General features: G+C 55.4%; 1 protein-coding gene across 1 annotated transcript; it reads right to left on the bottom strand.

The window, feature by feature from the left end:
* Positions 1–8,475: 8,475 nt before the first annotated feature.
* Positions 8,476–17,521, bottom strand: MOCS2 (molybdenum cofactor synthesis 2). Its single transcript, XM_045839974.1, has 6 exons — positions 17,400–17,521; positions 15,928–16,072; positions 13,209–13,336; positions 12,045–12,195; positions 10,792–10,915; positions 8,476–8,981 (listed from the first exon to the last, which is right to left on the bottom strand). The coding sequence occupies exons 2-6, from the start codon at positions 16,023–16,025 to the stop codon at positions 8,913–8,915; spliced, it is 570 nt and encodes a 189-aa protein (XP_045695930.1). The 5' UTR covers positions 16,026–16,072; positions 17,400–17,521; the 3' UTR covers positions 8,476–8,912.
* Positions 17,522–23,049: the final 5,528 nt, after the last annotated feature.

Genomic DNA, 23,049 nt, shown 5'->3' with positions numbered 1-23,049 from the left:
CCGGGGGTGCGGGGCGGGGGGGGGGGGGTTATTTTATACGGAAAATTGATCTTCATCTGGCTGGTCCAGGGTTTACGTTATAATGTGCACTGTGTCAGAAAGTGAAACGCTCTCACACTTGACATGTCGTAAAGAAAAATGTAACCTTCCTTAGATGTTGCGGGGACGCGGGGAAAAACCCAATTGTGTAAAATGATTGTTTTTTTTCAAGCAGCAACAAAAAAAAGGTAGATTTGGTGTAGGGAGATAATTGCTCGGATATGGATGTTTGGGGGGGAAAAAAACCAACAGTCTTCACCTTGCGCTGCTCGCCCGAAGTTGCCGCAGAGTTTACGGGGAAATTTTGCTGATAAACCAGGTAAAATTTGCTGTGGTGACCCCGGGCTGCCTCCTCCCATCATCGCCTTCCTGCGGTGGTGGGTGTGCTTAGGAAACCCTCCAGCAGCTGGAGCGAGCCGCCAGCAGGGGGCGTCTGCGGTCCCTTGGGCCGAGGGAGCTGAGAGGCCGAAGCACAGAAAGTTGTGGCAACGCTTAGCGTCCACCAGAGGGCGGCCGGCGTCGGGGGCAGAAGCAGGAGGCCTCCTACCTCCTTCCGGGTTCACACTGGCTGCCCTGGTTGCCCTGGCTGGCTGGCTGGCTGGCTCGCAGGGACCTGGTGAATTTTGAAAAGGGGTAACGTCTCTGCCATGTCACCCCCTTCCACACTGGAGCCCTGTAGCCCCATCTTCTAGAAGCCCCTGAGCCTGCCTCTTCTTCAGGGGTCTGCAGTGGCCCCCCCTTCCTCTACCCGTGTCCAAATATCCGTCTGCCTCGGGCAGCGGCTCTGCATCGGGGGTGAGGAGGCCACGCCGTCTGTTCCACTCAGTGAACTTGGGGGAGCTCTTTCCACTGAGTGCGAAACCAGCAGGAATCACGGCCGGAGCGGGTTTCCAGCAGCTGGAACGGCAGGTGGCGTGAAGCAGGCAAAGGAAGACGCCGGCTCAGGACTTGGCCAGGAGGGACAGGGATAGGTCGGCGCCCCTGAACTAGCCGGAGTGCCCTCTGTGCTTGTCCCCTTCTGGGGGACCTAGACCTCCAGGGTGGCTGCTGCCCCTTGCACACGTTGGCTCACAAGCTGGATTCTCGGGCCCCCACTCCTGAGACTCGCCCTTACTTGGTCAGAGGGGGACGAGAGGCCCAGGAACCCCTCGTTGAAGAAGCACCCCATCGGTGTGGGCAAATGGACCTCCTTGAGGCCTACCCCCCCCACTCCTCCCCTGCACCTTCTTTCCTGGCTCTGAGTGCACCTGTTCTTGCAGGGAGGGGCTGGGAGGAGGGCGTGGGCAAAGCAGTGGGGCCAGTGCCAGGCACAACGGCAGAGCGGAAGCTTCGGACCAGCCCTGTCACCTCCGTGGACGTCAGTGTCCTCGGGGTGAGATGGGAGGACCGGATCGGGCTCAGCGGGGACGCTCTTAGCTCTAAAAGCCCGGGGTCTGGATGTCCTAGAACACTTGCAAGCCCTCCTCCAAGGTCTGGCTGGGAAAAGAAGTCGGAGGGCGGCAGGTGCTTGCCCGTGTGCGCCTGGCCCCCACGCCCTCCCGGCCCGGCCCGGCCCGGCCCTGGGTCGGCGGTGCACAGCTGTGCACGGTTTAATCATTATCTTGTGTTTGCCGAAACAAAGAAGAACAGCCACTTTAAAAGGCCAGGGTTTGTAGCCAGCCCACCAAGGTGCTCTCTAGCTAGCGAGCTGGAACCCAGTTTTTCCGACAGCAGTTTGGATGAAACCTGTTTCATTGCAATACCATTTTTATTTACAAAATGTGAGGGGAGAAACTGGTCGTTAAGCCGATAAAGAATGTGTAATAAACCGTGTCACTTCTGTATGGGTGTACACATGCTGGTTCCTCCACGCGCTGGACAAAGACTCCGTGGCCTCGGCCTCGCCCCCTGGAATAAGCAGTGGGCTGCGGCCGGAGCTCCGGCCAGCCCGGCTCCGGCAGCTGCGCTGGCGGCACCGTCCCCACGAAGCTGCACGACTCCCGTAAACGAAGTGAATGACTCGCTGGTCCGCCCCGTCTCACTCGAGGTCCGGCTTCTCGGGGGAGGTGCTACGGACGCTACTGACGCGTGGGCGGGGCCGCGTAGCCCTTTCCCCCGGGCTGCCCTGCGCCTCGCGGGACTTGTAGCGCCGTTCCAGGCCTCTCCCCACCACACGCTGGGACCACTCTTCCCGCCTGGTCGTGACCATCAAGTCTCCAGGCGCTGTGTCCGCCTCCGGAAGGCAGAACCACCCGGACTGAGACCCGCTGCGCGGGCCACACGCGGCCTAAGCGCACAGCCTCTGCGCCCAGAGCCACCGCCGAGGCCGAGGCTGCAGCTACGTATCCACACCGGAGTATTGCTCGCGCGTTTGCAAGCAGAAGTGAATCTTCATCGGAGAAATGTTTCAAAATTGCTGAAAAAGAAGTCCGTATTCCTATGTAGCCACGCTGTCGTTTTGAAACTAAGTCGAGGGCGGGGCTTGAAGGATGCGCTTTCTGAGGGTCCGTTTGGCAGGTGGCCGTCAGACGGATCTGTGGATGTGATGAGAACCCAGCTGCCCCGCGCGCAGCTGCCGCGCCGCCCTCCTTTGGAAACAGTTCGGGAGGGACCTGCGGAGGCGTGGCCCTGGCGTGGCCCATGTTAGCAGCGACAGGAGGACTTCCGGCAGAAATTTTTTTTTCCAGCTGGCACTGTTGTTTTTTATAAAAGAGTCAAAATTACCTATAAACTGTGAAGAGTGAAGAAAGCAAAAGCCAAATTATCCTAATCACACAAGTGATTATACTAAGCATTATTAGAAGAGGTATAATTTTATACTGTATTTATTCCGCTGCACAGCTACGGATCCAGGTAGGACAATCTCATAAATTAAGACGTCATTCAGCAGCAAGCAGGATTCCTCGAAGGAATCTCCTTGGTCCGTCTTCGCTGCTGCAGGCTGCGCACAGAAAACCCTTGTATGGACAGCAGGGGAGGACGATGCCCTTCATGGACCCACTAGTCAATTTGAGACACTGACCTTCCAGAGGTAAATGTAGGCGTGGGGCGAAGTGTGAAATACATAAAAATGCAAACTACTTGGAAACTTAATGAAAATGTAGCCACTGTGTAAATATAAAAAGATGATTTCCTATGTGCCTGATTTATTTTGGAAGAGAAAGTCTGTATAAATGTATATATTGCACGACTCTATTAGAATTGTATATTTTTAAAAGACATTGTCTCGGGTATTTTCCTTCAGACACAATGTATACATCTTCGGTCAGGTGTAGTAAGTGTATGGTTTCTGATTGACTAGTTTTTTGTTTTTTCTGTCCACCAAAAATATGGAAAGGAATGTATGCGTGTTTGTACATGAACTTGCGGAGTTCGCTTGATTTCTGAGAAATAAATCTTGAGCCGGAGGCGTGGTCAGCGGGTTGATGTAAGGGCCTCTCTCCTGCTCAGGTGGGAGGCCCAGGCGGAAAAGCGTTGTTTCATTGTGAACCATTCTTCCCACACCACATTCCCGAGTATCATTAAAGTGGTTTTGAACATGCTGCTGTTTGCTTGGGATCTGGCATTGGACGGCTTCTGTGTTTCACTCTCCAGGTCTGACACGCTCAGTGAGCTTGGGAACACCTTCCTAACTCAGTAAAGGGAGGGGCTGGATCTCCCCGCCCATTACTGGCAGGCAGGCAGGCAGGCAGGCCGGCCAGGTGTTCCGTGGCGACCTTGAACCACCCCGCAGAGCTCAGCGGCCAGGTGCAGAGCCTTCCTCCTCACAGTGGCCCCCAGGCTGCTCGTGACAAAGGGCAGTCTCGGGTGCCGCCCCGGACTATTGTGTGCAAACCAGAAGTTGAACGAGAACCCTGATAATCTGGGTAATTCCAGTCGCATTCAGGTTTGAGGAGCGCCACTCTGAAGCACAGCTGATCTCTCGAACTAAAACAAGGCGAGAGGAAAAATAAGGCAGCCAAACAGCCTCCACCTGCGAGAACCGTCCTCAGCGTGGTTGCGCTTTCTCGTTTCAGGAGCAGGAAGGAGGGCTGACGGTTTATCCTTAAGGGTTGAGTGCGCTGGGGCTGTGACACAAGACGCATCTCGGGCTCACAGGCTGGCCGTCCTCACGCTGATGGGTCACGCCACTGACATCCACGCTGGGACGTCCCGTGGGCGGGGGGGCGGTCTCTCCCACCCCTCCCCCACCCCTGCGGATGCACGGAGTCCTCACAGCGGCCTCCCGGGCACCCCACCAGAAGCGCGTTTGGTGTATGTCGTCAACACGTTAACACTGACACATTACTCCAGAGCAAAGGAAGATTAGCTTCTGGTGGTTCTGCCACAGAGAAGGTCAGAGGGGCTGCGAATGCCCAGTATTAAAGCTGCCACTCTGTCCCAACTGGAGGACGACCTGATATTTATTCATTTTCCTAAAGTTAATTCCTTGTCTTATTCCACATCATTTTTAAAGCTACATACATTTTTTAAAAGCTCTCTCATTGCAACCATAACCCTTTAAGATCCTAAATTAGGATACCAACTAAAGATTGAAAACCATCTTACTCAAAATCAGGGACCAATTTTCATTGATGGCTCACTCCAACCTAACTTACTTTAAAAATCAATGGCTACGAACCAAACCACTTTTTGGGCTTGTGCAAAATAAAAGCAACTGGCTAAACTCTGACTTGTGTTGCTGTTACTGTAGCCCGGGCTCTACTGCCCCCTGCTGGGAGAGCTGCCTAACCGCATCGCACAAATCATTGCTGCCTAAGTCCAGGTACCATCTGTCACCATACCGTGTATTCCCTGTGCTGTGCTTTCCATCCCCGTGACATACATACCTGGAAATCTGTAGCTCTCAGCCCTGTCACCCACTTCGCCCGCCCCTAAGCACTCTCCGCCCTGGTGACCACTAGCTTGTTTTCTGCGTCTGTGAGTCTGTTTTTTTAGATTCCACATACAAGTGAGATCATACTGTATTTCTTTTTTCTCTGACTTATTTCATCTAGCTAAAATCATACATCCAGTAAGAGGTTACTATCCAAAATATATAAAGAGTTCACACATCTTAATATAAAAAACAAAACACGATTAAACATGGGCAGAGGACTTTACCAAGAGGAACATTTTACCAGAGAGGACGGGCAGATGGCCAACAGCCCGTGAAAAGGCGCTCAGCACCGCCAATCATCAGAGAGATGCAAATGGACTGCGATGAGGCGCCACCGCACGCCTGTCGGAACGGCCGCCACCAAAAAACCAACAAACAAGTGCTGGCGAGGACGTGGGCAAAGGGGCCCCTCGTGCACTGCTGGTGGGGATGCAGGCTGGTGCGGCCGCCGTGGAGACCAGTGTGGAGGGTCCTCAGAAGACTAAAGTGAAACTGCCCTATGACGCGGCAATCCCACTGCTGGGTGTTCATCCAAAGACGATGAAACGCCGAGTCGAAAGCTGTGAGCAGCCCCATGCTCTCTGCAGCGGGGGGCACGGCAGCCAGGGTACGACACAACCCGGGGGTGTCCGCCCACCGGGAGGGCTGTCACGTGCTTGGTGCTCAGCGACCCGCAGCCGCCACCCCAGGGTGGGGGCGGGGAGGGGGTGGACGAGAAGGCTGCACCCGCCCCCCTGTTCATTTAGCCAGGCCCAGGCGTGCATCTGGAAAGGGTGCCACACTACACAAGACTCAAAACACCAACAGTACCTTTTGGTTTTTGGAGGTTTCATTTATTTATCTTTAGATAGAGGGGAGGGAGAGAAACATCGATCGGTTGCCTCTTGCACCCCAACCAGGGACCAGGCCCCAACCCAGGTATGTGTCCTGACTGGGAATCGAACCGGCGACCTGTTGCTTTTCCAGACGATGCCCAACCCACTGAGCCACACAGGCCAGGGCCCAGCAGTGCCGTGGAGTCCACGTGTGGGCGAGACACTGCGGTGCCCGAGGCGGAAGTCCTGGCCCCGGGAAGTTCAGTGACGCGATGGAGCCCCGTGACGGAGACGAACCGGCAGGCACAGCACGCCAGGCAGCAAGCAGGGAGCGCCGGGACAAAAGTTTGTAAAGCAGAGTGAGGCGGCAGGACCCCCGAGGAGGCTCTCTGCGGGGCTGACAGGCAATCGGGGACTGAAACGAAGTGCGGGAGCCGACGGGGAACACCTGGCGGGAGGGCATCCTGCCAGGACAGGTGAGGGTCCTCTGGCAGAGCGGCCTCCACGCACCAGCTGCGAGTCTGAGCAAGAGGGGGTGGGAGGGGCGGGCGGGGGCGCAACGGATCGGGTGGGCCGGAGGCCAGGTGAGGACGCTCAGGCCCCAGGGTGTGGTCGGCTGCCAGGAGGTCCCTAGGATACGGAATGACCCACATGGGAGACGGAGCAGGGGGCGGGTCGGCGGGCCGCAGCGACATTCCGGAGCAAGGCAGCGGTGCCCTGGACAGCAGGGGTCGCAGCCGAAGGGGGGAGAGGCGGCTGAGTTCAGGAGGTCCCCAGGGGTCCGTCTCTGGTTCTCCAGTCGTTGCACGCAGGGTTCTGAGGTGGAGACTCGCAGGACACACTGAAAAGGCACCTCAGCACCCCACCTAAGGGACAAAGAGACCACACACCAGAAAATGCACCTCCCTGGATACCTGCTGTTGCCGTGAAAGATCAGATTCTCCTGTTTCTACCTATTGACAAGGACTTAAAACGTAAGTGATTTCGAGTTCCCACGTTTTAAGGGAGCTTACCTGGCTACAACAAAACACCTGGCCACGGGCCCAGGGGGACTTGGAAACCTCACAGGCCACCTGCTTACAGGGTAACGTTTTCTAAGCTGCTCTTCCAAGTCCTGGAGCAGTCGAGCCGCAGACAGGAGAGCCGAGTCAGGGCGCCCCCAGCCCCTCGGTGTCTCAACCGCCAAGGAGCCCCGCCGCTCCTGAGAAAGCGGGGTCGGCGCAGACCCCCTCCGGTCCAGGGTCCAGGGCGAGGGGCCCAGCGCTCTGGCACGCCCCGCTGAGCTCCTGCCCCGGAGACCGAGGAGCACAGCAGTGCGTCCCAGACTCAGAACACAGCCAGCCCGCTTCGTGCAGGCAGCGCTGTTTAAAAACACGTTTGAGGAATGTTTTGTTTCTCAAAAAGGTAACTCCCATCAGGAAAGATCTTCTAAGGAAGTGCTGGAATGGCACGTACACCCAATGTTGACACCTACGACCTCAGGAACGCATCAACGACAGGGGTACAGAATCCTGGGAGTATCTACGGCGGGCCAGGAACGCCACGGTGACGTGCTTTCCGAACGGGTGACAACCGTCTCTGCCCTCAGCGGGGACGGGCGGGCTGAGATTCGGTGGGAGGGAGACGGGAGCACCAATTCCGAGCCGCCAGGGCCAGGGCCAGGGCCAGGGCCAGGCCGGGCGACGCCCTGGGGAAGGCAGTGGTCGGCGGGCTGCGTCTGCCCCCGGTCCTTCCGGCCCGGCCCCTGGACGGGCGGAGGAAAGGGCCCCGTTTACTGCGGGGGGGAGGGCGGGGTTGCTGCTGCCAGCTCGGCTGTGCCGTGGGTCCCGGGGAAGGACGAGACACAGGCCTCCCCGTGGCGGGTGGGGTTGGCGGACGAGGACCCCCAGGTGGGGGCCTGGCAGCAGACCGGCCTTCGGGGCGGGCTGAAAAAAAGTGGGTTCCTTGTGTAAACAATGTCTCACTGGATGTAACAGACGATGTTGGCAAAAACACCGTCCACCTAAGTGTCTGGAAGGATAGCCTTTGTTCCCGAGTCGCAGGACGCCGATTCTGGGGCAGGGGCCCGCCGGCCGCCGGGAGTGCCATCGGTGCCCGACGGCGTCAGGGCCGGTCTGCAGCTGGGGGACAGCACAGGCGGCCGGGCAGAGACCGACCTCCGCTCCGTGGGAAGGCCTTGCCGAAGCTGGTTTACCGATGGCGTCGCTGAGGAGCCCGCTCCCCAGGCAGCTGAAGGGAGCGCCATCCGAGGATGCTTCAGTAAGCCACCGCGTAATTAACTCTCCCTCGTAACTGGTCGTGGGTCAGACGTGAGGGCTCCGCGAACATTGTAACACAGACGAACCCGGTGCCAGTCAGTGTGCCCGGCGTGACAACACGGTCGTGCTGCTTTGCACACTGATACAAGACTCGCCATGAAGAAAACATGGTAAGCAATGGTAAAATGCCAGATTCTGAAATAGTAGAGATTTCCATATTGTGAAATATGTTTTAAGTATTATCAATTTAGTTTAAAAATTTTTTAATATTTTTATTTATTTATTTTTAGAGAGGGGGAAGGGAGAAAGAGAAGGAGAGAAACATCCATGTGTGGTTGCCTCTCGCACGCCCCCTACTGGGGAACCTGGCCTGCAACCCAGGCATGGGCCCCGACGGGGAATCGAACCAGCGACCCTTTTGTTCACAAGCCAGCACTCAATCCACTGAGCCACACCAGCCGGGGCTTATCACTTAATTTTTAAAAAGAGAAAAATACTGCTTGTAAACATTTTCAATCACATGTTTATTTGGTTTATTTTTTAAATATAGAAATTCTAAAAACACATCGAGACTCTCCGGCAGTGACTCTGCACACCCTCCAGCCCTGCCACCACCCCCGTGACACTCCCGGGAACCACGACATCACGGGGCGGGGCGGGGGTGGGGGGCGTTGCTGAGACAAGCTCAGCGGGGAGGGGCCACAGGGCCGTGAGTCCCGTGACAAGGAGACCTTGGTCACGGGACGATCCGTCTGCCACGGACGCCTTCCCTCACATTGAAGTTATTCGTCCATGTCCCCCCGCGGCCCCCCCGCCCGAAGCCTGTCCTGTCTCGCGTTCCAGTGTAGGACCTCATCCCAGACCCGCCTGGCATCTGCAGGAGAAACTGAAAACACGGTCAGGGACGACTGTATGCGTCAGCACGCTGGCCGCAGAAGCGAGTCACTCGGTGGTGGCCCAGAAGCATTCCTTGTTCCTCTTCCAGGACGACGACGATTCTTCATACATTTCCTACAACAGAGGCAGGGCAGGCACTCAGGACAGAGCGTTTAGATAAACGCAGACGCACCTGAAGAAGGCAGGCAAAGGCGTATCACAGCTGCCCAGACCCGCTCCCCCTGCAGCAGTGCAGCCAACGTTTACAGGAGGACTGGGAGCCCAGAAAGGAACACCACGTTCCCTGCGCCACGGGCGCCCAGCGCGGCGGGAGAAACGGCAGATAAGGAGCCTTAGCGAGACGAGGGGGGGGCTGCAGGGGCCCCGGGCGGGCAGGACAGACTGTGAGTTCCCCTGGGAACAGCACGGGGGAGAATCTGGGCAAGGTCACGCACAGAGAGGGGGTGGGGGTTTAGTTCTAAACACCTTTTCTTTCCACCCACTCATTCATCCCACTTCTGCACTTTCAAACACGCTGCTCCAAGGGTGGAGGGGGGGTGGCCCCGTCAGCTGGGAAGTCAGGGCCCCCCCGCCGAGGGTCTCCCACGGGCCGGGCCGGCTCAGAGACACTGCTCCGGAGGCGGGTGCCCTCCCTCCAGCCCCCCGTCACTCCCCAAGCCCAAGCCTGGAACCAGACAAGCATGAGGCAGCTTCCGGAGGGCAGGGGAGTCAGAACACAGCACCTTCTGGTCTCACTCTCCAGTCGGTGCTTGTTCTGCAGGAAGGGACCCAAACTCGGCCATTCTCTGAAACCTGCACCCAGGTAACTGGGGGCCGCCCCTCTCATCGGCTCTCTATGGCCGGCGGCCCCTCTGCCCCCACCCCCGGGCTCACGACTCCTTCTGGGGGCGCTCTCCGGCCACGCTCTCTCCAGGGACCCTCGACCCCCCTGTGGGCACTGGGGAGCCCGGCTGCCCTGGGGCAGCGTCCCTCCACACGTCATGCCCACCAACCCCCTGCTGGCCATCACGGCCGTGGCCTTTGGTGCTCTTGCAGGGAGCAGGAAGCAGGGCCACCAAACCCCACGGGCCCTGGCTTGGGGGCGGGCAAGCCAAGCGCCTGGGCACCCAGGACAGCCCCACTGTCCCTGCCACCGCAGCGGGACAGAGACAAGGCAGCTTTCCGTGCCCTCAGAGGGCTCTGATGACCCAGGGACGGTCGGCCCTCTCGGGGGGGGGGGGCTGGACACACAGACGGAAACACAGTCCCGGACGCATCTCCAAATGCGCTCACTGTGCATCTCCTCCGAGGCAGCGACACCCCAGCCTTCCCTCCATCCAAAGGGGCAAAGCTCTAGGAGGTCGTTCTGCCCGAGGAGTCTCTGTTTCAGCGTCCGCCTACGTGGCCATGAGTTTCCCCACCCTCCACAGAGAAGACCCTGCGCTCCAGGGGGCCCTCACCCAGGGCAACAGTCCGGACGAGGAGGCATGTCCCCCTGTGGGGGCCGACTCCGGGCCGTGCACCTGGGGGCCTTATAGTTTTCATGCCTGACCAACCCGGGAAAAAAGCCAGTGCGCAAACACCCTGTTTCACAGATAAAGAAAATGAGACTTAGCCCTGGCTGGTGTAGCTCAGTGGATTGAGCACGGGCTGCGAACCAAAGCATCGCAGGTTCGATTCCCAGTCAGGGTACATGCCTGGGTTGCAGGCCACGGCCCCCAGCAACCGCTCATTGATGTTTCTCTCTCTTTCTCTCTCTCTCCCTCCCTTCTCTCTCTAAAAATAAATAAATAAAATCTTTAAAAAAAAACAACAACACAAGATTTTACAGAGTCAGGAAGACCCATGAGAACAAACGCGGTGTGAAAGTGCCCTCGCGCCCTACCCTCAAAAGTCCCGGAGAAAAACCCCACCCAAAGGCAAAACGGATACACTCTTAACGCACCTTCTTCCATATGGGCACCTTGGCTTTCAAGGCGTTGATGGCGTAGCTCACGGCCTCGAGGGATGCGGCCCTATGGGCCGACGACACAGCGATGACCACGCTGGCTTCCGACACGGGCACCAGGCTGCAGCGAGACACAGGGGCGGTCACCACCTCCTCTGAAGCTGCACGTTGAAGACTCTGCCGCACACGACAGAAAACCCGGAGACGCACTCCAGGGTCCGACACCCACTCCTCCTTCCCCCAGCGCCCGGCTCCGTGGGAACACAGACGGAGCACAGAATCCCCCGGCGGCACGCGGCAGAGGGCCGCTGAGGCCGCAGCTGCGCTGTCAGCCCCCACCCCCACCCCCAGACCTGCACCACGGGCACCCGGAGGAGAGGGACCCTGCGCTGACTCGGCGAGTCCCCCATCAGACAGACAAGGTGCGGGGTGACGCTGGAGAGACGGCCACCCAGTGACGAGTGCGACTCGGAATTTAAAATGTCGAACGGCGATGGACAGTAACTAATGGCATCGCTAACACGAATTATTCGTGAAATCCCAGTTGTCAGTAACAAAGGAGTAATTCTGATCGACGGTGACAGACAGTCTCGGTGCTGGGTTCTTTTTAGAGCCCCGAGTTCGCTCTCCTCGGTGGTACACGAGGGGAAACTAGTTTGACGATTTCAGAGGCGTTTACATTAGACGTTGTTTCTCTTGCCCTGGCTGGTGCGGCTCAGGGGTTGAGCGCCGGCCTAGGAAGCGAGGGTTCGGTGGTTCAGTCCCCAGTCAGGGCACGTGCCTGCCTGGGTTGGGGGCCAGGTCCCCAGTAGGGGGCGTGGGAGAGACAACCACACACTGATGTTTCTCTTCCTCTCTTCCCCTCTAAAAATACATAAATAAAATCTTTAAAAAAAAGAAATTGTTTTTTTTAGCAGCCTGTTGTTATGTAAAGAATCCAGAAGACAAGACAATTGTTAAAACATCTCAGGGCTTGGGCACATGAGCACCAGCTATTTATTCGGCTCGGGGCCCCAGGGTCCCACACACCTGGGCGCTGACGCAGCACCAGGCGCTCCCCACGGGTCCCCACGGGTCACCGGGGACACGCCGCCTGAAGGGCGCTGGGGAGGCGTCTCCACTGTCCACGGAGGGACTCCCTGACGCCGGGTCCCTGAGACACTGCAGAGTCGGAACTGGCACAGGGGCGGGCAGCAACCACACTCAGCTTCTCAGCCGGCCGGGGGCGTCGGGGGGGGGAGGGGGCTCACCCGAGTCTGTGGAGCACGGCCACGTGGCGGACCGGCCACCTCTGCCTGAGGTCCCTGCAGATCCTGCGGACTTCGTTCTCGGCCATCGGGATGTAGGCTTCGTACTCCAGGCTGATGACTTTTCGACCTTCGAAGTTGTTTCTTGTGGTCCCTAAAAAAAAAAAAAAAAGCAATTAAAATAAGGTTTCTCCTTATAATAAAAACTTCGCATTAACAGAACAAAAAAGGGTTATTTTTAAAAAGATTTTATTTATTTATTTTTAGAGAGGGAAGGGAGGGAGAAAGAGAGAGAGAGAGAGAGAGAGAGAGAGAGAGAGAGAAACATCCATGTGTGCTTGCTGGGGGTTATGGTCTGCAACCTAGGAATGTACCCTGGCTGGGAATCGAACCTGCGATGCTTTGGTTCGCAGCCAGTGCTCAATCCACTGAGCTACGCCAGCCAGGGCAAAAAGGGTTATTTCTGAATAGACAAGGAACATACCAATTGGTCTAAAAGTTACTTTGAAATATTCTAAACATGGAAATGGTGAGAAAAACAAAAGCTGATTTTCACAAAGATAACAAAACAACCACGCATGGGCCAGGCACGCTAACGGAAACGCCCCCATGCAAACCGGGACGTGTTTCCTTCCCGGCAGCATCTGTGCTTCAAAGGGAAACGCCGAGGCTCTGGCTGGCATGGCTCGGTCGGCCGGGCACCATCCCGCACACTAGAAGGTCGCGGGTTCGATCCCCAGGAGGGGAGCTTATGAGCGGCAACCACTCAATTTTCTTTCCCACCCCCGCTCCCCCTTCCCCTCTCTCTCTCTAAAAGCAATGAAAAAATGTCCTCAGGTGAGGATTAGAAAAAAAGGAAAACACTATGGTCCCGGGATTATCCCGAGGTTGTTACCATCCCCGTTTTTCCCTCAGCGTTTGGAAAATGCAGAATTCTCTCTGCTAATAATGGCCCCTATCCTGCTCCAACTACGCCTTTAGCGTGTTAACCTGGAGATTACTAAGACAAAACAAGAGCTGAAAACCTCTCTACCCACCACCAAGGTCCCCGTGGCTTACTGCTCGGTCCCTGAAAACCCCTGTAGGAATGCCGAGTTTCCAGAAACTCCCGCGGCTTCTGCTGCTGTGCGGTCAGAGGACACCCCGGGGACGTCACCTAGGACTCACCCACAAACAGGGATACGGCGCCGCAGCACGGAGAGGTCACCAACTGCGAGGCTTCGTCGACGGAAAGCTTCTCCGTGGTGAATTTCACGATATCTCTCGGCTTCTCTTCAGCTTCGTTCGTGTCCTTCCTGGGAACGAGATGTGAACACACCCTAACGGTGGCCGCAGAGGCGAAACGCCAACTCACGGACTGCGCCTCAATGCACAGCGCTCCTGCATGAGACGAGCTAGGGGGCGGGGTGTGATCCGGGTGATAAAAATCAGAGTAGAATCGTAGCGAAGCGGCACTATTTATAAACACCCGGAACGAAGCGAGTGGGACATAAAAGGGAATTGACCGTGAACGTGACCACTTAAAACGTGCTCTACCTCCCACACCGATTTCCCCCCAGCTCCGGAACCGCTGCTCTGCCCTCCCGTCACGGCCCAGTCTCAACCTCGAGACCCTCGCCCCCAGGCGCCTCCCCCAGGACCCCTCTGCACCCGGGCAGCATGCCCAGAACCGCCTCTCCCTCCATCCAAAGAAGGCGGTGGGGGAAGTGCACACACACGCACACTCACGCAGGCACGGCCACGCCACAGGGACCGGGCGCGGCACCGGCGAAGCCACCCACGAAATACGAGGAGGAACCGCACGCCCCTCCCCAGCTCTCCCCTCTTCCCTCATCCAGCCTTTGGTGCCTGCTCGGGAGGGCAGGGACGCCCCCTCGCTCCCGATACAGCCGGGAACACAGCCTTGGTCCCCACACTGTTGGGGGGGGGGGGCCCTTGCGGGATGAGGGAAACCCAGCGATGGATGGCACTGCCAGCGGGCAAGACGTGAGGGCACCGCAGGGCTCAGAGAACGCCGGGGGCTGGGCCGGGTTCCTCAAGGTGAGAGGACCGAGGGAGGCCTCTCTCCAGGGCTGAAGCTTAGAGTGGACACCTGCTCGGGCCGCCCCCCAGCAGAGACAGAGGGGATGATGAAGTCCAGGCTCTGGGGCGAGGATGAGCATGGCATGCCCCAGAAACCATGGGGAGGCTCGAAGGCCCGTGAGCAAGGGAGAGAGCGGACCGGACGGGCGGAGGCTGGGCGGCAGGTGGAGGCGCTCGGGCCACGTGCAGCCCGGGTAGAATCACATACCTGTGGGCTTCGCCCGCAGGCAAAGATGAGCAGGAGGGGGCTGCGAGGAGCTGAGGGCTCCCTCACGCTGGTTCCAACCACAAGGGGCCTCGCTAAACCCACCACGCGGCTCCCCCCCACATCTGCGCCAGCTCCAGAGAGGGGGCGAGTGGGCACCCCTGCACCACTGGACGCCAGACGCTGCAACTCCGCACACGCTGCCGCCTGGGCTCCCCCCGCCCCCTCTCTGGCGGGGAGGTGCAGGTACCTGAACACCATCTGGGTTGAACGTCAACCGCACCACGTGCCCACAACACGGTTCCGCGAGGACGCAGACTCCTCTAAAACGACACACTTCCAGCCCCGTCAGAGCCCCCAACAGCCCACCAGGGTGCTGAGTACACTTCCTAATCCTTCCAGAGAGGGGCTCTCATCACACACTCCAACTTCAACGGCAGCCCATCGTTTTCGGAATAAATTCCCAGCTCCCCCAAGACAGCATTTTCCTAAAATTGTGCAGACGACTAGGGGACCACAGTTCCCAAATAAAACCGCCGCCTGTCTGACAAGGAATTCTTCTTGCATTTCTAACTGGGGAGACTCAGAGGCTCCAGTCTCTCGGACGTGCTGGGTGGGCATCTGCTTCGCCCTCTTTACTCTCCACTCTGGGGGCCCTGCGCTCCAGAAGGGGGCGGGGCAGAAGTGGGCGGAAAATACTCAGGCGCCCTTGGCTTGCTCCTTCCTTTAAGGAAACCAAGGTTGCACCACTGAGGACGATATTTGCTCCCGATTGTGGAGAAAAACCCTATCAAACGGAGACAGTTTTCCTCCACTCCTGACCTAGCCACGCTTCTCACCGGGTAGCAACTGCTCGTTTCTGCGGTATGTACTCTGCGGCCGACAGTAAGGTCAGCTCATTCCGTCCGCCCCTCCGGACCGCCCGACAGATGCTCCCACATGTCATCGTCACCCGACTCAGACGTGGCCTGCGCTGTCTGGGAAGAGGGAGACGCAGCGGAGTCCTGGGGCCACCACCTGCGACACGCTGTACAAACAAAGCTGTTCTCTAGGTGGATCCGAAGGCCCCGGACACGGGCGCGCTCTCTTCCTAGGCACAGCGACCCTGTCCCTTCCTGGCTCTGTGACTTTTCCCCATTTCCGCCCAGGAGTGCCATCACCTAGACTGATGAACATGTTCGTGAAAGCGTACACAGGGACCCCAATAGTCTGAGCTCTCTGCTGGTCTGCCGCTTATTGGCTCCGAGATCACGGACGAGTGTTGCAGCTTCTCTGAGTCTCAGTTTTCCCCCCAGAAAAACAGGGACCTTAGGGCTCCGGCACCCAGCGCCGTGCATGGCTCACAGTGAGACCTCGACGAGCCACGTTAAGTGAACAGGGCGGACACATCCCACCGGCACTAACTGCTTACGGGAGCTGACGCCGGCACGACAGGTGGGCATTCGTGATTCTGCGGCACCGACGGAGGGCTGCCGCTTTCACCGGGCGCTGCCGCCGACAGCCCCGCAAAGAGCACGCACTCAGAGCGCGCTGCACACAGGTCTGACCCCTGCCGACCCTTCTCCCGAAGCCCGGGGAAGAAAATCGGATCTCACGTACTCGGGGGGCTCCGGAGCGCTACCCTCCACTGATGGGGGGGATGACGGCAACTTCGTCTCCTGACCGAAGCAGGAGGAGCTGATCCCCCAGCTCGACATACTCTTGACGCACGGCCAGGATCACCTGGTTGCGGACATCGGCCAACCTGGAAAGGAAGCAGGTGGGACAAGAGGTGTCAGGGCCGCGATAGACCGCGAATGCCTCGGCTGCCAGGAAAGACACTGCATAACACTACTTTGGGGAGCAATGCATGCGGGGTTACTCATGGGGTACCATATGCTACAAAGGACATATGCACCGAAGAATATACATTTTCACCACGAAAAACACACTACACTGCTAACAGCCCCTTATCGGATGATGTGTGTCTCGGGAAATTAAACAAACAAACACATCTAGCCTAAAGACAACATTCAGACGCAGTCCAAAAAAAAAAAAGAAAAAGAAAAAATTCCTCATTTAGGGCCCTTTCAAGTATACAAGCACCCTAAGCATACCCTGGAAGTCCCCCCTAAGACCAGCTGTCACTCAGCAGGTTAGAGGTTAAAGGTAAAGTGGGTCAAAGGTCCCACCACGTGTCATTGATTATCAGGGCACTTTAAGAGCAACTTAAACATGTACAATTAAAAATAAGTATTTTTTTCTTTTTTTAGAGATTTTATTTATTTATTTTTAGAGAGGGGAAGGACAGAGAAAGAGAGGGAGAAAAATATCAATACGTGGTTGTCTCTTGCATGCCCCCAACTGGGGACATGGCCCGCAACCCAGGCATGTGCTCTGACTGGGAATTGAACTGGTGACCCTTTGGTTCACAGGCTGGCACTCAATCTACTGAGCCACACCAGCCAGGGCAATTTTTTCTTTTGAACAAGCATTATGGAGTATCTTTTACATGTTAAACATTTATAGGGACTTATGTGACACTACTAATATTCCTGAACACCTCCAAATAGTCCACTTTTATCATTTGTTCCAAAAAAGAACTTGTGGTAGGAACAACAGCAGTAAAATGACCGATTTTCAATGCCAGAAAAAATCAACTATTGCAAAAGACAAATTCAGCAGTGGCTAGGGTTTACCTCTCATTTTCCTTTTAATCTTAGACATTTCTATTTTGACTTCAAGCTTAAAGCACATGTTTTTAACAGACTTTGTAACAAGTTCACATGACATTCTAAAAATGCAAAATCTACATTTCCAATATTTTGCAAATTACAAAATCGAATACAGTCATGTCCCTTGGGGAGTGCCTCGCTCCCTGTGTTTTCCAGTAAAATATCTTTAAACTTCCTTAAGGAGTTGTGCATTTTTAAATACAAGAATTCTCATTTTCAGCGTAATTCCAGGAAAATAGAACTAATGACCCTTTTGACATTGAGAAAATCAAAATTGTTTCTTTAACTTTATCATGTGTTCGTTTACACATTTTTTAAGTATTAAAAACTGTTCGTCGTGTGTGTCCGCCTCCCTACCCCGGGTGCCGAGCTTCTATCGCGTCCCACAGCTGCAGCGCCCGGATTTCCTGCGGCACGGAAATGGTCTCCGACCGGATCCCCGTTATTTCGGCACTCTTTGCGAAATACAGCACTTCCACCTGCAAGGGAGAAAAAAATGCTTTTAATGGCAACTCACGGGCCTTTCCTGGCTGTCCACGCTGAGCTGTGGTTTCCAGATGCGGTGGTTTTTTTCAAAGGCAAATTTTACAAGTCGGAGAACATCAAGTCGCCCGTCAAAATGTCAGTGTGTCTCCAAGTTCCAATGTTGAGAAACGTTTATGAGTGAAGCACAACTCACACCAACTTTGGGATGTTCTTCAGCTTTACCAATATCATCGTGCTGCAGCTAAAGCCCTAACACCAGGAACTGGGAAGTGAGGTGGGTCTTCGGCTGCCGTGAAATTCCAGCAGTGAACGCACGTCCAAGTGAAGAGATGAATTACACAAGCAGAGTAAATGACAAGAAAAGGGAAAAACATGTCTTTCACGGCTGTCACCTGACCTTTGAATCCGGTCTACAGCCACACTGAGCCCAGCTGCCTAGGGCTAAGTTATGCAATCCACCCACCCTGACATTTACACCAAAGGAGGTGCGTTTGAGATACAGGTTAAACTGGCATTTCCTGGAACGAATCTGTGTGGCTAGACTGGTATCCACTAGTATCGCCAAGTGCACGGCCCCCCTGTCCTCGGTGAACGCGATATTCTCTACCAAACAATCCAAAGTTTGCAAATGCACAGAGGAAGCATGCCCCAAGAATGCCTAAAGGGCGTATCTTTTGCGGGGATCACTTTGTAAAGTTGATCAGGGGTCCCCAAGCCCCCGGCCGCCTGAGCTCCGCCTCCTCTGTCGTTTGCCCGCACCCCCACCCCACCCCACCCGCGTCTTCACCAAAACCGGCCCCTGGTGCACAGAAGGTTGGGGGCCGCTCGAGTAGATGACTGTCTAACCACTATCTGTAAGACCTAAAACTACTACAAAGTAACATTGCATGTAAACTGCAATGGAAAAAGAAAATAAAATGAGCTAGCTACACACTCTCTGAAAAGAAGAGAGAGAATGCGTATCTTTTAAACTAAAGCTTGTCTTCGTTCAAACGAATGCCGTCACACACGGACAAAGGTCAAGGATGCCTTTACGTGTCCGGGGCGCCGGGAACTGGACAGGACCTGCGCTGGGGCCCAGACTCCGAGGTCGGGAAGGATCGCAGCCGCTCAGGTGCTCGAAGGGGAGGGTGCTGGGTTTGGAGAGGGACGGAGTGGGGCGCACACGTCCGGGAGGGGCCCCCAGCCTTACCTGGCACTGCTGCACCATCCCGCCTGAGGTCCCGGGGCCGGGATTGCGGCCGAGGAGGCGGAGGCGCGGGGCCGCCCACCGCGCAGGCGCACCTGAGGCTCCGCCCACCGACCCGCCCGCACAGGCGTGCGCACAACTAGCTCCGCCCTCTCCCCCCCCCCGCCCCTCCGCCGCCCGCCCTCGCAGTTCCAGAGGCCTGACCCGCGGAGTAGTTTCGCTTCCACTCGCTAGTGAGCTGCGAAGGCAACGCAAGTTAAAGGTGTCCGGAGACGGGACCAGGACTGGCCGTGTGCGCGCGTCTCGGCAGACAGGATGCGAGGCGTGGGACAGCGGACCGCGCTCTCCCGGACACTTAGCACCTGCGTTGGGGAGCTGGGCTTTCCCTGCAGCTCCCCTGCAGGCTTCTCTTGAATAACGCTTTTATCCACCCGCCGGCTTCCGTCCCTGAAAGACTTAGAGCACTCGGCGGCGCATCAGCTCACACTTCTGTTTACTGGCCGCCCTGCAATTTGCCCGCACCCATCCATCCAACCTTTCCAGCTTCTTACGATAGGAACTCTGGGTTTAATGGCTGGTTAGTCCTGTGCTTATAAAGGGGGCGTCCTTCCCCTTGGCGCCCATCGTCCGGGGTGTGTGACTGTCGCACAGCACTAAATGCTAAGCCAGGGAACCAGGTGTCATACAAGGGACACTGTTGCGTTGCACGGAAGTGGCCGCTCACCTGAGGACTGGGCTGGAGGCAGTGTTCACCCAGGAGAGGCTGGAGCTAAAGCTGCCGGAATGGGCAGCAGCACATTGCAGGGCGGGGGTGGAGGGGGGCAGGTAGCAGCATGGTAAGGCCACAGAAGGGAGAATACTTGCTAAGGCCAGGTGCCCCCCCCCCCCCGCAAGGGAAGAGTGGGGAGGAGGCTGGAGATAGGGTAACCCAGGGCAACAGGAGTGGACAAGGACGGAGTAACACCAGCATCTGCGCTGGTAACGTTTGTAAACATTAAGGATAAAGAATCCCATTCACATTCAGACGGAAGAATGGGAATGATGACAATGGCCTTGGACTTGTCCGGGACGTGCAATGCCAGACCATGGCGGTGTGCAACACCTACAAACGGCTGAGAACAAAAGCACGAGCCAAATATTACATACAGCCGGGCTGGTGCTGGTAAAGGCCAAGCCTGACAGGCCTCAACCCGAACAAAGAAAAAATACCCAAGAGCCCTTCTGGAAAGATCTGCAAAAATCCAGTCAATCAAGACACTAAGCAAAGTTAAAAAAAAAAACAAACTTAGTAATAAGTTAATGGAAAAATAAATAAATAATGGAAAGAGATTTTAATTCACTTAAATACAAAACAAAAACATCAATCGTGGGATTTCGGTTGTGGGATAAAATATGATGGATATTGGAATATTTTTAAAAACAATAGAAATGGCCTCTAATTGGATCATGTAGTTACAAAACATTGATTCAAGCCTCAATATTTTTCACAATGTTTCTTAGTTTTAGGAAGATCTATCAGGGGCAACTAAAAAACTATGTCTTCTGAACAAAAATGTGATGGTTTCAAATTTCTTCATTTTCATTTCAGGTACTTTGTTGTTCAATTCAAGTACAAATACATTAAAATCTAAAAAATGACAAATAGTGTATAGTGTCATTGCATTTTTTAAAAAACTACATCTGTGTAACCTTCATGTCCAGAGGAAAGGGGTGGATTAGCATTCCTGAAATAATAGTTACTGTATATGGGGAGTGGAATCGCAGGTGATTTAAAAAATACTTTTGCTTTCCTCTTAACAAATTTCTGTGTTGCTTGATTTTTTTAAAGTATTTTCTTTCTTTTTTTTAAAGATTTTATTTATTTATTTTTAGAGAGGGAAGGGAGGGAGAAAGAGAGAGAGAGAAAACATCAATGTGCGGTTGCTGGGGGCCATGGCCTGCAACCTAGGCATGTGCCCTGACTGGGAATCGAACCTGCGACACTTGGGTTCGCAGCCCACACTCAATCCACTGAGCTACGCCAGCCAGGGCTTGTTGCTTGATTTTTAAAGCAATTTGCTTAGCCTATAAATATGTCTTGAGTGCTTATTGTTATTGAAGCACCGAGGATACAGCTGTGAACTATAAAAATAAGGTCCTTGCCTGGTGGAGCTTGCATCCGGTAGGAAGACAGGCAGGTCTGTCCCTTCTGCGAGGAAAGGAGGGAGGGCGTGTGTGATGGGTGCTGAGGAGGAAGTGAGTCGGGGAGGGGCGGGTGCAGCTGTGGCAGAGTCAGCACGGGCTGAACAGGGCCTGGCCTGAGCGGACCCACCTGAGGGGTGACAGAGCCCCCGTGCGCAGGGCAGGGGCGGAGCGTCTGGAGAGAAGCGGCCTGGCTTTGGGGCAGGAAAGCACTCTGCACGTTTGAAGGAGGAGGAGAGGCCAGTGGGATGCAAGAAAAAGGGAGAGAGGCTGGGAGGCGACCTGAACAGACAGATCCCGGAGGGCCTCGAAAGCCAGGTTGGATTCTGTGCATCAACACTTTCGGTGGGAAGACACCTTCCCCCCCACCCCCCACGCGCCTTTTAAAGCTGGGATTCTGCGTCCGCGCCAGGCCGGTTTCAGGACGCTGCACACAAGCAGGAAAAGAGAGGAACCGAAGCTTGATCTGTGGACTTTTCAACCAAGTGAGGCAATAAATTCCTGATTTTGCCCAAATATTTGCCACCATGATGTTCAGCTCTTAAATAGTATTTAAAAGATTTTATTTATTTCTTTTTAGAGAGGGAAGGGAGGGAGAAAGAGAGAGAGAGAGAAACATCAATGTGCGGTTGCTGGGGGCCATGGCTGCAACCCAGGCATGTGCCCTGACTGGGAATCGAACCTGCGATGCTTTGGTTCGCAGCCCACGCTCAATCCACTGAGCTACGCCAGCCAGGGCCTTAAATAGTATTTAGTGCTAGGTTCCTGGTCATGTGCTTTGGCTCATGATCAGGAATTTCCCTGAAACACCCCCCGGCTTCAGCGACTCCCCGGAAGCATCTGGAGGGCTCTGCTGCTGCGCCACGCCAGAAAGCAGAGGAGAGTGAATTTCAGGCCTCCGTCCACGTGGCCCCTGCATCTCCATGCAGCGGAATCTGCAACAGGTGGAGATGTCTCTGCCTGAGAAGGTTTGAACGGCATGGTGTGAGGTCCGTCGACATTGAACATATCTTGGGCGGTATTTGCATTCCTCGTTGAAAACTAGATGCGATAGTTATTTTTTAAAAGACTGCTTCAACATGAGCCCGTTTGGAGTTACGCATTCGAAGACACCACCCAGAGTTCCCAGCACTTTTCTATATACAACTGGCTTGTAAAGACATGGGGTACAGTGTGCATGAATGATGCACAGCCTATCGGGGTGCCTGGCACCTTGCAGATGTGCAGAATATTGTCGATTCAGTTTTGTGACTGAACGAAGTTATTTGCAAAATATCATGTCCTTCTTATGTAATTTTATTCACCGGTCATCTTGGATAAAAAGGAAAAAAAACAGCATAAACCATGTACACTTGTTCGTTTATTCAAAGAAAGTAAGAGGAAATACTCCCCCTTGTGGTTCGTCCTTTGAATGGCAAGTCCTTCACCCCACAGGTGGGAAGGAAATACAAGGGCTTTTTGTACACAGGCTCTTCAGGGAGCTTCTGCTACAACCAGTCACTGTCTCCCAGTGCCGGCGGGCAGAGCCAAGCAAGAGCTCAGAATTTACTTCTGCAAAATCTAAGATATGCACAACAAATTAGTTACCGAGAGAGAGAGAGAGAGAGAGAGAGAGAGAGAGAGAGAGAGAGAGAGAGAGAGGGAGGGAGGGAGGGAGGGAGGAAGGGAGGAAGGAAGATAGATATACCCCCCGAGGGTCGCTATCCAATGAAAAGCAAAGCTCTTTTAGGGAGCTGCTAGCACCCCTCTCCTAGTACTCACTGAGAGAGAGAGAGCTGAGGAAAACAAAAGGCTGGGAAGTCATACCGAAGGGGCACTGGTGAAGCAGAAGTCTTTATAGACATAGAAAGCACCCCCCTCAGAAATAAACAATGGACCTGGGGCAGGGGCAGGGGCAGGGGCAGGGAGAGGCGGCTCTCGGGCCAAGTCCTCCTCATCTTGAAGGGGCTCAGCCCCACCTCCCACCCTCGGCCAGGCTACAGGTCCTGTCTCCTTCTCTGCACCTCAGCGTGGGGCCAGCCTTTTCTGCAAAAGGCCAGATGATAAGGGCTTGGACATCCCAAGCCCTGCGATCTCTGTCACAGCCACCCAGCTCGGCTGGTGCCCCCGGAAAGCAGCCCGTGACAGCCCACCCGTGAAGGAGTGTGGCTG

This window comes from Phyllostomus hastatus, unplaced genomic scaffold, assembly GCF_019186645.2.
Source record: "Phyllostomus hastatus isolate PE091 unplaced genomic scaffold, TTU_PhHast_1.1 phas_contig_329, whole genome shotgun sequence".
Taxonomy (NCBI): Eukaryota; Metazoa; Chordata; class Mammalia; order Chiroptera; family Phyllostomidae; genus Phyllostomus; species Phyllostomus hastatus.
The sequence above is the reverse complement of the archived record's forward strand: the minus strand, read 5'-3'. Positions and strand labels throughout refer to the sequence as shown.